The sequence below is a fragment of the Rhinatrema bivittatum genome, chromosome 2 (assembly GCF_901001135.1).
Source record: "Rhinatrema bivittatum chromosome 2, aRhiBiv1.1, whole genome shotgun sequence".
In the NCBI taxonomy this organism is placed as follows: Eukaryota; Metazoa; Chordata; class Amphibia; order Gymnophiona; family Rhinatrematidae; genus Rhinatrema; species Rhinatrema bivittatum.
Genome location: NC_042616.1, coordinates 416959541 through 416977975, shown reverse-complemented (window position 1 = coordinate 416977975; position 18435 = coordinate 416959541). Strand labels below are relative to the sequence as shown.

The 18435-nt window shown below is 46.5% G+C and overlaps 1 protein-coding gene across 1 annotated transcript in view; it reads left to right on the top strand.

Moving 5' to 3' along the window:
- Window positions 1–18435, top strand: part of CACNA1I (calcium voltage-gated channel subunit alpha1 I) — a 592517-nt gene that overhangs the window by 81433 nt on the left and 492649 nt on the right. Inside the window, 1 exon segment of the mRNA XM_029587119.1 lies at window positions 5960–6057. Within this exon segment, the coding sequence (XP_029442979.1) occupies window positions 5960–6057 (98 nt within the window).

The window sequence follows — 18435 nt, the reverse complement described above, 5'->3', positions numbered from 1 at the left end:
ATGAGCCACCAGTTTTCCATTCATATGTGTGGGAGGTGGTGGGGTGGGGCCAGTCAGTGCCTTCACTGCTATATAAACATTTAGCCTACTGTTAGCAAGTCTCTCTCTTTCATCAGGTAATACCTGGGAACAGAAGTACTTCATAGGGAGGAGAGGTTGGGATCTGACTAGGCTTTCTTGTATAGCCCCCGCTTTCCAGAAACTCCCAGCAATATGCAAGGGGCCACCTTCAGATGCTACAGGGGTGGAAGAACATGGGGCTGCAACTCTAGAGCAGGATTCTTCATGGGAGGTAGCAAAGCTGTAAGGCTCAAGGGAATAACTCACACAGTCTCTCAAAAACAGACTTTCCATAACTGGGTGTAGTTCTAAAACAAGAGGGACTTTTACTGAAAATAAGAGTAATACTTGGCAATACAAAAGACATAAAAAGACCATTTTAAGGTTTTAGCCATCCTTCAGCACAACTAAAATTAAAAAATTACCTGCTATTTGAGTCACTTAGTAGGAAAAACTGGGACCTTCTCTTCCTCAGGGCTGGATTTAAAATGATGGCGCTCATAGGCAAATGATTCAGGATAGGGGGATTTTTCCCTGAGAATCAGAGAGCAGCGAGGGGAGTCCCAGTTTCTGGGTGTCCTTCCAGAATTCAATGCCGTAGGCACATACCCTTGTTGCCTGTTCCTAAATCCAGCCCTGCTTTTCCTCCCAGTGGGTAAATTCTCCCATTAAATTCTCTGAAGCTAGAGAATCCGCTTGTCCTGTTTGGAAGAGTTTGGCAATACCTGGTTAATGTCTTCAGGTTTCCGGATAAGCGGTCCTGTTTTAGCAACCTAGGAACAAATGTCATTCAGAGCACTGCAGACTATGGGACCCCTTCTGAATCCCTCTAATCGCTGGAGAGAGGGAACACATCTTCCAATGAGGAAAAAAAAAAAAGGAACAATCCCTTTCTTCTCCTGGAGCTAGGAGGGCCACAGCTTTTAATGCCTCTCCCTTGCTCTCTTTGTTGACAATGCTCCCAAGTGATTTGTAGAGTCATCTTTATAGATGTGGACCACTGACCTGTCCTGTAAAAGATAGACCTTGACTATCACTCAATAATTTATTTCACACCTATTAGAACTAATCACTACTGGAAGTTTTCACCTTGCAAGTATAGTGAGGTCTAGATAGCCTTACAATTGACAAGGATCTATTTACTAAGCTGTGAAAAGGGAAATAGCACACAGTATTCTGTGATTTTGTGCATTAATTGGCATTTTGCAACACCAAATATGGCACAATACAAGAAAAAAAAAGAAAGAAGCTGCATTGCATGGACTTGCATACAATGCAGCTCATTAGTATGGAGATGAAGTAGCGCAGATTGCGATAACACTATGCACTTCCTGCTATTCCATGATAGTAAACTACACCTCAAGATGTACTTAACATCCTAGAGCCAAGCTAAGGTGCCTGCCTGGTGATAGACCTGGAGCCGCAAGCCCTTATTGAATGCTTCTCCATCCCCTCCCACATCAAAACAAGCTCTTGTGGCCCCTGGTGAAAAGTCAAAGACCTTTTCCCCTACTTGGCACAACAGTATTCACTCCTGCAGCCCATAAGTATGCATTGTCTAGTCTACATTAAACTCTAATAAGACTGAATTTATTTGGTTATGTAGAAATCTTTCCATGGTTAAATCGTCAGTTATTGATTTGGGTATTTTTAAAATTACTCCATCAGATCAAGCATGTAACTTGGGTATACAATTAGATGATAATCTTATTATGAAGAAGCATATCAATAAATTAGTTAATATAGGCTACACTAAATTGTGTATATTACACTTGAAGCCTTTACTGATTTCTGAAGATTTTCGCACTGTATTGCAGACTCTCATTTTTTCAAACTTAGACTACTGAATCTCTTTACTACTTGGTCTTCCTACATGCATATTAAAACCTTTATGGTTATTACAAAATGCCTCAGCTAGACTGTTATTAGGAACCAAGAAATTTGATCATATAACGCCTTCCCTGATTTCATTGCATTGGTTAACAGGGCAATTCAGAATTTATTGTAAAGTATTAACTTTAATATTCAAAATTATTCCTAAGAACATAAGAGCATAAGAAATTGCCATGCTGGGTCAGACCAAGGGTCCATCAAGCCCAGCATCCTGTTTCCAACAGAAGCCAAACCAGGCCACAAGAACCTGGCAATTACCCAAACACCAAGAAGATTCCATGCCACTGATGCCAGTAATAGCAGAGGCCATTCCCTAAATCAACTTGATTAATAGCAGTTAATGGACTTCTCTTCCAAGAACTTATTGTTGCAGAGCGCGCCCTCAGGCCTTGTTAGGAGCTCAGAGGCGTGGTTCCATCTAAGGTAGGATGTGAGCCCTTAGGTCGCGGCATGGCTCAGGGAGGAGCCCCAAGACACACTGCGAGAGGTTAGCTAGTACGAGCCCGGGTGGAGCAGGAGCAAGGCTGGACTGAAGACAAAGTGAGGATTATCTGGAACAGGAAGAAGGCAGGCTCAGCCCTCCACTGGACCTACATGTACCAATGAGATCCAGCAACACAATGCTGATCTCGAGAGTAGCCCTCCGGCCTCTCAATAGCCCTTCCAGACCCACCACTAGGGAATGACAAGTGCATGAGGCCAGACGGAGGCTGAGGGCTGGAACATGAAGACTCAGACAAAGATTTGGATACTCAGGAGACTCTGGCAAGGACTCAGAAGACTCGGACAAGGATTCAGGTTACTTAGAAGTTTCAGGCAAGGATTCAAGAATCAGGCGAAAGTACTGGGTGAGAACTGCATCACAGTGCACCCTACATAGCCGCCCATGGCTGGTCGCGGACCACACTGAACGCGAAGCAGACTCCAGGCGAAGACATGGAATATGATACTGGAACATGACGAAGATTCAGTAGAGGCCTGCACCGGGGCGCGCCCTACACAGCCGCCTGTGGTTGGTCGTGGACCATGCTGAAGCAGAGCAGGTTCTGGCAGAGTCTTACGCATGGATGGATGCAGACACAGGGGACTCCGAAGACCAGGACAAGATTCTCGGAAGTAAGGCACAGAAACAGAAGTCTTCTGGAGGCTTGCGCTGCAGACAAGAAGAAGGCCTTGTATCATGAGGCGCCCTACACAGTCATCCCATGGGCTGGTCACGGACCACGACATGGCATGCCAAGAGAGGTGGACAGATGAGGGACTTGGGAACTGGACGAAGAGCTGAAGATGAGATGGACGAAGTCAAGACAGGAACATCGGACATCAGGAACATGGCACCTCAGGACAAGGGACATCAGGACATCTGGACACGGAACATCAGGAACAGAAGACAGGCAACGAGGGAGCTCCGACGAGGGACGAGACCAGGAACACCAAGCAGACAAGGTTCAGGAACATGAAGGATACGGAACGAAGATCCATCAAGGCACAGGAAGACCAAGGAGGACCTGGATCCATAGAAGACCACAGACGCTGTGAGACCGGATCCGAAGGCCCTGAGGAACAGCAGCAAGGCCCTTTTATAGGGCTGAAGCAGACGAGGTTGATGACATCACTCCAGAGGGCCGTGGGGCTTTTCCTGCCACTGGACCTTTAAATATTGAGATGAGGCGTGCGCCCGCACCTATGGAGAAGCCAGGAAGCAGAGGTGCTTCGGCGGCGTCCCTGCTGCGTGGGAGGCCCGAAGGACAGTGGCATCAGCGGCGGCAGCCCTACCGCGAAGAATGAAGCAGGCAGCAGGAGCAGTTCTGCGAGTGAAGAAAAGACTCCTGGCGGCGGCGCTAGGACTGTGGGGGAGCCAGGAGCGACGCGGCTCGGCCTGCCGAGGAACGGCGTCGGCAGCAGCCTGGCTAGCGCGTTCGAGGAAGGTAGGTGGGGGACTGCCCGCGAGCTGCGGGCAGGATCATAACACTTATCCAAACTTTTTTAAACCCAGCTACACTAACTGCACTAACCACATCCTCTGGCAACAAATTCCAGAGCTTAATTATGCATTGAATGAAAAATAATTTTCTCCGATTAGTCTTAAATGTGCTACTTGCTGACCTCATGGAGTTCCCCTAGTCCTTCTATTATCCAAAAGAGTAAATAACCGATTCACATTTACCTTTTCTAGACCTCTCATGATTTTAAACACCTCTATCATATCCCCCCTCAACCATCTCTTTTCCAAGCTGAACAGTCCTAACCTCTTTACTTTTTTGACCACCACAGCACAATGAGCCAACGATTTCAGTGTGTTGTCCACTATGACATTTAAAGGTAAATTTTAAAACGTGCATGCCAGAACATGGCATGCTGATTTTATAACATGCGCGTATTGACGCGCACCCAATTTTATATTGGTGTGAGCATGTGCACGCGAGTGCTGACTCGCGTGCACATGCTCACACCAATATAAGAGGGGTAAATTTTATAAGAAGCGTGAGGCGACGCGATAGGGCCTTTCCCCAGTTCCCTTCCAGTCAGCTCCAATAAAGGAGTGGACTGGGAGGGAACTTCCTAAACCCCCTTGCTAACCTGCCTCCCTTTTCCCCTATCTACCTTGACCCCTAAAACACCTCTTTCTTTTTTTTTTGTTTGTTTTAATATTTACCTGCTCTGCCGGGCAAAGGCAGGTTGCACGTGCCGGTTCAATCCCGGTGCGTGCTTCAGCATCTAATGATGCTGTCCTGGCTTGCCTACGCCCCGCCCAGACCAAATGGTCCATCTAGTCTGCCCAGCAGTCTTCTTATGGGAGTAACTGCTGCTCCATGCAATTTTATAACAAGCCATTTAAATGCATAAACTTATGTTTTATACATGTTAGTGGTTTTGCAAAATACCCCCTTATAGGTTCCATAAATTTAAATGAAATTTAATGAAATTTTTGATCCCTTCGAAATTCTTTGTAGGAATCCATTTTTGGAAAGAATGCTTATGGAGAGACCATGATGTACATACCCTCAGGTTTCTTCAGTTTACCCTTGAGGTAGCCTTTGAATTTGGTTATTTTGACAGGTCTTTGGGGATCTATAGTTGTTCCTATTTCTAGATTCTCTGACTTGCATTGCAGTAGGTTTTTGTCAGGCTGGGTTTGCTCTGGAGGGATTCTAGCATCAGAGATGTAGTGATCAGACCATCGGCACGTAGGCAGCACTTTATCTCTGAATTACCAAGGAGGCGACCTGTGGCTGGGGTAGGACCCTCCTCTCCAGCAGAGTAGGAAGGATCATTGATGCATCGGCCTGGGTGTGTTATCACTGTAATATCTGTGCGCGGAAAACAGGTGCCTGAGCTTCTAACGGTGCCGAATCACCTCTCCGGGGCACCCGATTTAATATTTAAATCGACTGCTGTGGTAAAAAGGAGGCGCATGGGGAAATTGTGCGCTCTAGCGCTTCCTCAGCAGCGGGCGCCCAGGAGAGGTCGGCTGTCAGCGGGTTAGGAAAATGTACACTCGTTAATTGAACGGCCCTTTTCCTAACCTGACTGCCGGCACACTTTTTTTTTTTTTTGTAAGTTTTTCCTTTTTCGGTTCCTCCTCCTTAATATCGCCATGGCATTAAGTTGGAGGAACTTTTTGAGGGTAAAAAAGTGAGTGTCAGGTGCACATTTGTGGGGGTTTTTTGCATTGGGGGGGGAATAGCTAATAGCACTCATCAACATGGATTTACATGTGATGAGCGCTATTAGCTACATGATTGATTGGACGCACGTTTTGGATGCGCTATTCCAAAAGGTGTGTCCAATCGCATGTTGAGCCATGTCTGCGGCCAGCGCACAGTATTGCATCAGCCTGATACTGAGAGACTTCAGTTGTACCCTTGTAATCTCGTTCCTGTCTGAATGAGTCTCTCTCTCTCTTTTTTTTTTTCTTTCTTTCGGGCTTTGGATTATGGGCCTCTCCTGGAGTGGAATGAGAGGCTTACAAATTCTTTAACTGTCTCTTCGTTTGTGCTTTCAGGATGGTGGAGTACTCGCTGGACCTCCAGAACATTAACCTGTCAGCAATCCGCACTGTGCGGGTCCTGAGACCACTCAAGGCTATCAACAGAGTGCCCAGTAAGTAATCCTCTTTGCTTCCTTGTTCCTATCTTGTCTGCCATGTCTGTTCAGGAGGGAGTTGTGGGAAGGGAATGGTAACTGTGAATTGTTGCATGTTCTTTTTTCTACTGAGAATGACTAAACAGTCCTAATTCACAAGTGGCTATATATTCCCAAAATATCATTGTTCACCAAATTGTACATTGATTAGACATGGTAACATCTGACATTGAGCCATTTAGATGGATAATTGAATAGTTATCCATCTAAATAACTTACCTGTCTTAACCTTTATCCGGTTACATTCTAGCCAGCTAATAAGTTAGGAAGCTAGAATTTAACCAGATAAGTTGGGGGCGTAACTGAGAGGAGTTGAGTTAGCCAGCTAACTTAACCGGCAAACTTTGATATTCACAGTTTGCCAGTTAACTTAGCTGGTTAAGTCTGGTTGGGTCAAAAAGCTGTTCTAAAGTTAGCTGGCTATAGTTAGCCAGCTAACTACTTAAGATAGCCAACTATATTCAGTTGTACAGCTGCACCAATGTATATGCCTCCAAAGTTAGCCAGATATGTTTATCCGGCTAACTGTAATATATCTGTTGGACTTCTGCTAAGGAGTAGCAATCTGATGTAAATCTGTAAGAAAGCTGGGCATTAGATGGGAGGAGCAATCTGAATGAATGGCTCCTAAGAAGGAGGAGTCAGCTATCTTGTAGTGTCTCAGATTCTGTATATTCCGCTATGTTGGGAATAGCAATCTATTAGGGTTCTCCGTGAGGAGTTAGCAGACTGTTATGAATCTGAGATAGTAGTGGTGAATCCCTGGGCTGGTGGCAGATAACCACGCCCCCGGGAGGATACCCTGAGAGGGACCACCGGCTAGGCTTGAGTATGGAGTCAGACACAGATAGTTCTTTTATTAAACAGGTTTTGGAAACCACCAGAGGTGGCAGTAGTGAGCTGATATGCCCGGCAGGGCTGTAGACCCTCAGGCACTGGAACCGCGATCCAGGATGGCTGAGCTGTTGAGAAACTGTAGAAAGTGAGTAGGTAGAGTAGACAGAGTTCATGAACAGAACTAGATGACAAAACTCACGTAAGGTCTCAATGAAGCTCAGGAGCTGGAAAGGTTTAGGCCCTCGAGGAGCGTACCTGGTTTCAGGGAAACTCTGAGAGAGTGATGATAACTCACAGTTGTTTGTAGCAGCGATAGCTTCCAGGCAGTAGAGAATCTTCAGAGTGTCCAGGAACATGGGCCCTCGAGGAGCGAGTACCGGTTCCTATCTGCAATCTGAAAGTAAAGAAAAGAGCGAGGCTCCCGAGGAGCGGGTACCTCTGGTAAGTCCGAGGAGGCAGAGTAGCTTAGAGGAAACGTAGCCGAATCCATATTCGAATCCTCTCCTTGCTAACTCAGTTAGATAGTGAATTAGAGACCTTTAAATATTGGAAGCGGATGACGTCATCTCAGGGTAACGTCCCTGAGGTTCGCGCCCTAGCTGGTACATCAATCAGAGCGCGCGCGCGTGCGCCCTAGGTCATCAGGCAACACGGCGGATCTGCAATGTCGAGCCGGTCTGGGGATGCCGGAGAGAGACGGCATGGAGATACCGCGGCAGCCAGTCGCCCATCAGACCCGGAGAGGGGTCACCACATAGGTAAAGAAGGCGGAGTGAGGGCGCCGAGCAGCGTCAGACACAACACTAACTTTGCTATCCAGACTGTGTCCGAATATAGAGCTCAGAATATTTGTGTCAGGTGGCTAAGGTGTAATAAAAACTAAAGAGTAGAATACGCTGCTGATTATTGTAATTCAGTTCTGACCAAAGGGGTCAAATGTGTGTTTTATTTTCATGTAATTTATTGAATTAAACAAAAATAGCCTAACCTGGAAGATGCTATTACACTAGCCAGTAATCTTGATCTATGGGCACTGATGTTGAGGGAATGTAATGGAGATCAGCAGCTTCCTGTCCTACCTTTTCCTCCTTCCCACCATCTACTGATTTTGGATGCTAAAGTTTCATAGCAGTTCCCAGAGCCATAGCAATCCTATTGTGAATGTGACCTCAGCCATAGGGACCATTACCCAAAGGGTGCCTGTGATGCTGCTCCTCCCTCATGCAGTTCTTATCCACCGCATGGACCGATAGTGCAGAAGGAGCACGCATAACCCCCTTTGCCACCCCAACCTCAGCTGGCACCTCTAACCTGGTCCAGCATGGTGCCTCTTCCCTCCTGCAGACCTGTACGGTTTAGACCAGAGCTCTCTGGACCAAACAGGGCTCTCTGAAATACAGAGCCCCCATGGTTCAAAAGCTCTGATTTCAATTACCCAGGCCCACAGGAAGGAGGAAGTAAGAGGCATCCAAGGCAGTGGCAGAAGCAGCAGCCATAGCTGGTTAGAGATACTGACTGACAGGCCCTTGGACGCGCGTTTTCCCTTACCCCTTATTCAGTAAGGGGCGGAAAACGCGCGTCCAACCCGCGGAACCTAATAGCGCCCTCAACATGCAAATGCATGTGCATGTTGATGGCCCTATTAGGAATTCCCGCGCGATACAGAAAGTAAAATGTGCAGTCAAGCCGCACATTTTACTTTAAGAAATTAGCGCCTACCCAAAGGTAGGCGCTAGTTTCTGCCGGCACCAGGAAAGTGCACAGAAAAGCAGTAAAAACTGCTTTTCTGTGCACCCTCCGATTTAATATCATGGCAATATTAAGTCGGAGGTCCCGAAGGTAAAAAAAAAAAAGAAAAATTTTTTTTAAATGGGCCGGCGGCTGTCAGGCCCAAAACCGGACGCTCAATTTTGCCGGCGTCCGGTTTCCGAGCCCATGCCTGTCAGCAGACTCGAGAACTGATGTCGGCAAAATTGAGCATTGGCTGTCAAACCCGCTGACAGCCACCGCTCCTGTCCGAAAAGAGGTGCTAGGGACGCGCTAGTGTGCCATGTCTTCATCTCCTGAGGTCCTCGTCCAGGTCTCCTGATGTTACAGGTTTCCTGATGTTCTTCTCCAGTGCCTTCCAAGTTCTCCTGCGCTCTTGAGCCTTCTTGTCCTGCCAGCTCCATGGTTCTCCGGGTGACACGTCTCCGTCATTGGAGTTGCCTGCAGCTGGATTAGTTTCCTGCGCTCCTGAGCCTTCATGACCTGCCAGCTCCTGTGGTTCTCCGGATGACACCAGCTCCGTCATCGGAGTCTCGCCTCAGCTGGATTCCTTCCTGCGCTCGTCCCGCTCTCTGCGTGATCCGTGACCAGTCTCCTCAGGCTGTGTAGGGCGCGCAGTGGGACAGGGTGGTCCGCGACCAGCCCATTGGGTCCGTCTTGACTAGTGGACTGTGTACGGCGCCCTGAGAGACAGTGCCAATGTCTAACCTTCCCAGCCTCTCGTCTCGTCTAAGAGTCTTCCAAGCTCCTCGTCTCGTCGAGAGTCTTCCACGATCCTTGTCCATTTCCAGTGTCTCCACGTCTTTGTGTCACAAGGCCTCCGTCTGCCCTCAACCTCAGCCCAGCCTGCTGCTTCATGCCGTTCCTAAGCGGCAGGTCCTGGACGAGGACCTCAGGAGACGAAGACATGGCACAAGAAGCAGACGAGACATGGAGCTCCAAAGATGAACGAGAAGGACCTGATGGAGCGCTGGAAGATAGGGACTTCCAGGAGCGAAGTAACTCCGATGCAAGGCAAAGGTGGAATGCAGGAGCAGCCCTTTTATAGGGCTGATACAGGAAACAGTCCTTAGGTGAGGCCCAGGGCATATCCGGTCGTGGACCCTTTAAATCTGGCAAGGAGGCGCAGCCATGCGCCTAGGAGCAGGAACAGGAAGCTGTGCAGGACTGCACCGACGTTGACATGGAGAAGCAGGGCTGGACCGAGGAGCAGGCCCTGACGTCGGCAGCGGCTCCTGCTGCTGCAGGAGGACCCGAGGGCGGCTCCGGTTGCTAGGAAAGCCCGGGGACTGCGGCCTCCAGCTGCGAAGATGGTGGAGAAGTCTGCGGCTCCGGCCGCGGTGAAGAGAGCATGATGGGCGTCTTCCGGGCCGCAAGAGGCATACAGAGTCCGCGGCACCAGCCGCGGGAGAGGCCCGACGGCGGCATCCGGTCACATCGGGAAGGCAGCAGCAAGGTGAGGAGCCTGCTCGCGGGGGAAACCCACGGGCAGGAATCATGACATTAATTGTGCATTAAGAAAGAGAATTTTCTTGGATTTGATTTAAATGTGCTACTTGCTAACTTAATGGAGTGCCCCCTAGTCCTGTTATCTGAAAGAATAAATAGCTGAGTCACATTTACCCATTCTATTCCCCTGATAATTTTATAGACCTCTATCATATCCCCCCTCAGTTGTCTCTTCTGCAAGCTGAACAGCCCTAACCTCTTTATCCTTGCCTCATAGGGGAGCTGTTCCATCCCCTTTATTATTTTGGATGCCTTTTTCTATACTTTCTCCAAAGCAACTATATCTTTATTGAGATGCAGCGACCAGAATTGCACACAGTATTCAAGGTGCAGTCTCACCATTGAAGCATTATGACATTTTTTGTTTTATTCACCATTCCCTTCCTAATAATGCCTACATTCTGTTTGCTTTTTTGACTGCCAAGGCACACTGAGCCGATGATTTCAATGTATTATCTACTATGACGCCGAGATCTTTTTCCTGGGTGGTAACTGCTAATATGGAACTTAACATCATGTAACTACAGCATGGGTTATTTTTCCCTATATGCATCCCCTTGCACTTGTCCACATTAAATTTCAGCTGCCATTTGAATGCCTAGTCTTCCAGTCTCTCAAGGTCCTCCTGCAATTTATCACAATCCGCATGTGATTTAACTAATCTGAATAATTTTGTGTCATCTGCAAATTTGATCACTTCACTTGTTGTACCCTTGATCAGATCATTTATAAATATATTGAAAATCACCAGTCCAAGTACAGATCTCCGAGGCACTCCACTGTTTACCCTTGTCCACTGAGAAAATTTACCATTTAATCCTACTCTCTGTTTCTTGTCTTTAACCAGTTTGCAATCCACAAAAAGATATTGCCTCTTAACCCATGACTTTTTAGTTTTCTTAGAAGCATCTCACGAGGGACTTCCTCAAATGGCTTCTGAAAATCCATCTACTGGTTTACCTTTATCCACATGTTTATTAATCTCTTCAAAAAATGTAGATTTGTGAGTCAAGACTTCCCTTGGGTAAATTCATGCTGGCTGTGTCCCATTAAACTATGACTATCTATATATCTGTGCTTTTGTTCTTTAGAATAGTTTCCACTATTTTTTCTGGCACTGAAGTCAGGCTTACCAGTCTATAATTTCTTGAATCACCCCTGGAGTCCTTTATAAAGATCAGGGTTACATTGGCTCAACCCAGTCTTCAGGTACAATGTGCGATTTTAATGATAAGTTACACATTTTTACTTATAGATCTGAACTTTTATTTTTGAGTTCTTTCAGAACCCTGGGTGTATATCTGGTTCAGGTGATTTACTACCCATCAATTTGTCAGTCTGGGCTACTTCATCTTACAGGTTCACAATGATTTATTTATTTATTATTTTTATATACCGACATTCGATCTCAATCGAGATATCACACCGGTTTACATTCAGGTACTGTAGGTATTTCCCTATCCCCAGAGGGCTTACAATCTAAGTTTTGTACCTGAGGCAATGGAGGGTAAAGTGACTTGCCCAAGGTCACAAGGAGCGACAGCAGGACTCCTGGTTCGTAGCCCACTGCTCTAACCACTAGGCTATTCCTCCTCCCCTTTGGTTCAGTTCATCAGAATCATCACCCTTGAAAACTGTTTCTGGAACCGGTATCTCCCCCAACATTCTCATTAGTAAACACGGAAGCAAAGAATTCATTTAGTCTTTCTGCGATGGCCTTACCTTCTCTAAGAGCCCCTTTAACCCCTCGGTCATCTAACGGTCCAACTGACTCCCTCACAGGTTTCTTGCTTTGGATATATTTTAAAAAGTTTTTATTATAAGCTTTTGCCTCTACAGCCAACTTCATTTCAAATTCTATCTTAGCCTGTCTTGTGTTTTATATCTAATTTGATAATGCTTATGCTTTTTCTTATTTTTTTCAAATGGATCCTTCTTCCAATTTACGAAGGAGGTTTTTATGGTTAAAATAGCCTTTTTCACATCAGCTTTTAACCATGTGGGTAATCCCTTAGTTTTCCTTCCACCTTTCTTAATACGTGGAATACATCTGGACTGCGCGTCTATGATGGTATTTTTAAACAATGTCCACATCTATTGTACACTCTTAATCTTTGCAGCTAAATCTTTCAGTTTTTTTCTATTTTCCTCATTTTATCAAAGTTTCCCTTTTGACAGTTTAGTGTTAGAGCTGTAGATTTCCATATTGTCTCCCTTCCAGCCATTAGTTCAAATTTGATCATGTTATGATCACTATTGCCAAGAGGCTCCACCACAGTTACCTCTCTCACCAAATCTTGTGTTCTTCTAAGAATTAGATTTAAAATAGTTCCCTCTCTCATTGGCTCCTGAACCAATTGCTCCATAAAGCTATCATTTATTCCATTCAGGTACTTTACCTCTCTAGCATGTCCTGATGTTCCATTGATGTTGATTTAGGTCTCCTGCCTCTGTTAGCAGCAATTATTAATAATAGTCTAGAATTAGGTATCCTACCTACCACTTTAAAAGCAGCCACAGTTCATCCCATTACAAAAAAAAATAAATCCACACATTTTGATTCTACTAAACCTGAAAATTACAGATTTGTCTCCAATTTGCTTGTGCTATCAAAAATTCTAGAAAAGGTTATATGCATACAACTTACTTTCTTGATAAAACCCTTGTATTATACCCTAGGCAATCAGATTTTCGAAAAGGGTTTTGTACTGAAACGGCCCTTACTGCACTGATTTCGGAAATCATTTTAAATCTGGACAAGGGTCTTGCTGTTTGTGTTTTTCTCTATATAAGTGCTGCCTTCGAAACAATTGACCATCAGCTTCTTCAACCATTTATTTGACACTGACATTCAGGAATCTTCTCTTTGGTTCAGAGCTTTCCTAGAACAAAGAAACTTTCAAATACACTGGAAGTCTCTAGTCACTCACTTACTTGTGGGGTACCCCAGGGCTTTGTCCTTTCTCCTACTCTTTTCAATCTGTTTCTCTCTCCACTTGCTACACTGATTTAAAGTATTGGTTTTAGCAGCTACATTTATGCAGATGAGTAATTGAAATCTCCTAGTACTGCACTGTCAAATTGGTTAGCTTCCCTGATTCTTCTTAGCATTTCATTGTCCGTCTCAATATTTTGGTCATGTGGACGGTGGTATACTCCTATGGCTATACTCTTACCCAACACGGGATTTCTACCCATAAAGATTATACTGTGCATTTAGTCTCTTGTATGGTCTTTATCCTGTTGGATTCTATGCCATCCCAGGCAAAAATTGTCGTTCCCCCCCCCCCCCCCCCCCCCCCCCCCCCCGCCAAGTTGATCTTCTGTATTATAATATAATTTGTACCTTGGTATAGAGCAGGGGTCAGGAACCTTTTTGGCTGAGAGAGCCATAAACGCCACATATTTTAAAATGTAATTCCATGAGAGCCATACAATATGTTTAAAACTAAATACAAGTAAATGTGTGCATTTTATGTAAGATCACACTTTTAAAGTACAATAAGTCTCTGAAAATATTACACCAGGCCTTAAGACACCAATACATCTCCTATTAGGAAAACGGACCAAGTCAGGCTGCTACAGAGTCCTACACAGAAACTACATGCCAGCAGAAAACCTCACCTGAATCACGTGCTGTCCCTCACCTAACATAGAATAAAGAGACCAAAACGCATAACAAGAAGCATGCAGAAAAAACTGAATTGGAAACTGCAACAAGCCAGAGTCTCTGTATGCAGTGTAACAAAGGAAAAAAGAAACATCACCCATCCTTATAAAACAAATCAAGAAATATAAAATCATCAGCAGTAAAACTGTACTAACAAAAAGAACATATTTTGAAACAGCTGATGAGTGGAATATCCAATAATTAAAAACTCATATAAAACATTTCCAGATACCAACAAAATATTTCAAAATAGCAGACACAAAGACCCAGTAATGAAAAATAAGGATACAAAATTTTTTTTGCTCTGCATACCTGGGAACGTTTGATATCCAGGTGTCCTGAGATTGTTCTGAATTAGCAGGAGGTGGGGTGGTTGCTTGGAACTTTCTCCTCTCTCAGTCACATACCAGCGCTCTCTCTCACACTGGCTCTCAATGACACACCTATACACACATGCTCTCAGTACTCACATATACACATGTTTTTTCTCTCTCACTTATATAGGCTCTTAATTACACATTTACACACATGCTGTCTATCTTTTCACGCTTACACACACACACAGGCTTTCAATCACATAAATACATGCTGTCTTTTTCTCTCACATGCTTACAAACATGTCCTCTCTTTCTCTCATTTACACACAGTCTCTCAATCACATACTCACATGCTCCCTCACCTAAATCAGCCCTCAATCACACACAGACACACATGGTCTCTCTCATTTAAACACAGGCTTTCAATCACATACTCACATGCTCCATCACCTAAACCAGCTCTCAATCACACACAGACACACATGATCTCTCTCTTACTTATACACACAGGCTCTTAATCATACATACACATGATTTCTCTCACACACAAAGGATCTCAATCATACACACATACTCTTTCACACAAACAGGTTTTCAATCACAAACTTACACATACAGGTTCCCAATGGTAAACTTACATTCTTGCTCTCTCTCTCTCACAGGCAGGCTCTCAATCACAGACATACTCTCTTTCACATGTACAGGCTCTCAATCATTCACATACATGCAATCTCTCACTCTCTCACACACACACATGCGCCCCCTCCCGCGGCCCGGAAGAGGAAGTGGAGAGTATCGGGTGCCTGCGCGGCAAGAAGAGGCCACGCTAGTGCGCTCGGCATCGGCCCGAAGAAAAGAAGACTGCAGCGCGGCTCGGAGGAAAATGAAGAGCTTCAACCGCGGCCGATGGGACTCCGCCTCCGCGAGGGCTGAAAATGAAGAGGTTAGCGTTGGGAGGAGGCTGCTGCTGCTGCCGCGAGTTCCCGGGGTGGGGGAGAGAGAGAGTGAATGAGCGAGCAAGCATTCACTCTCTCTCTCCCCCACCCCGGGAACTCGCGGCAGCAGCAGCAGCCTCCTCCCATTTTCAGCCCTCGCGGAGGCGGAGTCCCATCGGCCGCGGTTGAAGCTCTTCATTTTCCTCCGAGCCGCGCTGCAGTCTTCTTTTCTTCGGGCCGATGCCGAGCGCACTAGCGTGGCCTCTTCTTGCCGCGCAGGCACCCGATACTCTCCACTTCCTCTTCTGGGCCGCTGGGGGGGGGGGGGGGCGGGAAGAAGAGAGCATGCCGGTGCCCGCTGACTCCAGCTGTCCTGCCGCGTTCCGCCCGGGCTGACAGCATTTTAAGCCCGGGCGGAGGAGGACCGGGGAGCAGCTGGGTCAGCGGGAAAGTGTGGTGACACTTGTCTGCGAGCCAGATGCAGCCCTCAAAAGAGCCATATCTGGCTCGCGAGCCATGGGTTCCCGACCCCTGGTATAGAGATTGTCCCATTGGTTATCCTCTTTCCACCAGGTGTATGAGATGCCAATTATGTCTATTAGGGAAGTGCATTCATTTAAAACGAAACTGCAAAACTTGACAAGGCTAATTTGTTTCATTCAGGGGATCCTGAACTGAATCGAGGGCTCCCCCAAATGAAATTAACCTTATTCATTCATTTTGTTTAAAAAAAAAATGCATTGGGCCTAGTTCTGGCCTGAAGCCGGGGCCTTGCCTTGGGCATAGGCCATGACCCCTATGCCCTAGGCAAGACCCCGGCTTTTCGCCTAGGCCGAGGCACCGGCGTTGCGTTCGGGCATAGGCCAAAACACAAAGCAGGGAGCATGGCCTAGGTCTGACCACGATGCCAGGGTCTTGGCCGAGGCCCCTGAATATTTAAAAAAATAAGGAAAAAAAACCGTACCTGATCCGTCGCGTTTCGTCGATGTACAGCAATGTTATACATCAAAATGGCATCATCCGTAGGGCTGAATATGCTGGAGTTAAGTCACTCCGGCACAACTCCAGCAGACGCCGTCTTTTGGCAGTGAAGAGCCGAAGAAAGAAGACATCAGATGGGGGAGCTTCCAGGCCTAGACACAGAGGCCTGGGCCCGACCCTGGGCTGAGGCCCAGGCATCAGGACCCAGCCTCCTGGTCCAGGCCCAGGTGTCAGGCCTCGGTCTGTACCTAGGCCCTGGCGTTGGGACCTGGCCTCAGGCCTGGGTCCGAGCCGAGACCCTGGCTTTGGGACCCAACCTCCAGGTCGGGTCGCAGTGTTGGGCCTGGGTCTCAGCCCTGGCCGAGGCCAAGTCCCCAGGGTCAGGACCCGGACTCCTGGTCAGGTTGCGGCATTGGGCCTGGGTGCGGGCCCCTGGCCTAGGTCGAGGCCCTGGCGTTGGAACCAGCCTCCGGGCTGGGTCGCGGCATCGGGCCTGGGTTCATGCCGAGGCCCCGGCACCAGGACCCGGCCTCCGGGTTAGGCCAAAGCCTCAGCTTTGAGTAGGCTGAGTTCATGGCAAGCGACTGCGTCCTCGGCCTGTGCAAGGCCAATGCTTTAGCCTGGGCTTAGGCTGAAACCGGCGGATCCTCATAAGACTGGGTAAGTGGGGTCCGGTGGGATCTTGGCCCTGGCATTTTTTGCGGGCGGGAGGCTCTGGGAGGCCTTGTTTTCATTTTTGCCCGTTTTTTTTTTTTTTTTGTAATTATTTGATTCATTTTTTTTCTCACAAAGGAAAACGAACCAATCCACAAACTGAAAAAAATTCCCGAAAATGAACCAAAAAATGAAAACTTTTTTCTCTGCACATCCATTGTCTATCTAATTATTCATTACTATACACTCTAACTCTCCCATCTTAGTTTTTAGACTTCTGGCATTGGCATACAAAGTGTGTTTTTTGTTTGTATTAACAACCTGCTTTTCAGTTGATAGGGATAAGTTGGAATCCTTTAGCTCAGGTGATTTTTTTACTTATAGGCACATGGACTGCTTTTGCTTGTATTGGAACTTCTCTGTTGGGATGCCGTAAAACTCCTGTTTCATTAATATATTTCAAAGTTATCTCCCTCTGAGCCATGCACTGCTGAGAAACTGTCTGCCTTCCCCCTTGTTCTAGTTTAAAGGTTAGCGCCAGCAGCCTGGTTCCACCCTGGTTAAGATGGAGCCTGTTTATAAGAACATTAGAACATGTCCTTTCGGAAAAGACTTCCCTTTCCCCAACAGGTTGCCCAGTTCCTTACAAAACTGAATCCCTCTTCCCTGCACCATCGTCTCAGCCACGTATTGAGACTCTGGAGCTCTGCCTGCCTTTGAGCACCTGCATGTGGAACATGAAGATTTCAGCTTTCTACCTAAAAGACTAAATTAGGCTTCCAGAATCTCCCTCCCACATTTTTCTATATTGTTGGTGCCCACATGTACCATCACAACCGGTTCCTTCCCAGCATTTTTTAAAATCCTATCTAGGTGACGCATGAGGTCCACCACCTTTGCACCAGGCAGGCAAGTTACCAGGCAGTACTCATGTCCATCAGTCATCCAGCTATCTACATTCCTAATAATAGAATCACCAGCTATGACAGTCGAATGAATCCTTCTCTCTTCGGCAGTTGCCCTGTGAGACTTGTCCTTGGTGCAAGAGGACAACGCATCACCTGGAGAGCAGGTCCTTGCTACAGGATAATGTCCTGTTACACCAGGATAATGGCTTCCGACCAGGTGACCTTCCTGATCCAGGGCAGCACCAGGGCTGCCAGTCTGAAGTTGGGACTTGGCTATTATGTCCCTGAAGGTCTCATCTATATACCTCTCTGTCTGCATCAACTCCTTCAGGTCTGGCACTCTAGCTTCCAGAGACTGAATTCATTCTCTGAGAGCCAGGAGCTCTTTGCACTGGGTGCACATAACACGATGCAAAAGACTGGAAAGCCCCCCTCTTGCTGCTGGACTGCAGTCTTCATCTTAATTTTGTCAAGTTTCTAGTTAAGTTTAGGTTGCTACAGGAGTAGGAATATATACAATTAGAGTCCTTTAAATTTATTGGTGTAGGTCACTGCCAGATTAATGGTGAAATCAAGGGGATAATTAAACTCTCAGTAAGGTCTGATGCAATAGTGTGATTTAGATAAGAGCTTGATTGAGTTTTAATGAGAAAGTTTTTCTTGCCTATAAATCAAAGGATGAGTTAGAGGTGGGTGGGATTGTGGTGGGAGGGAGGGACATGTAATGTGATCTCAAACTCACTGCAACATGTTTTTCA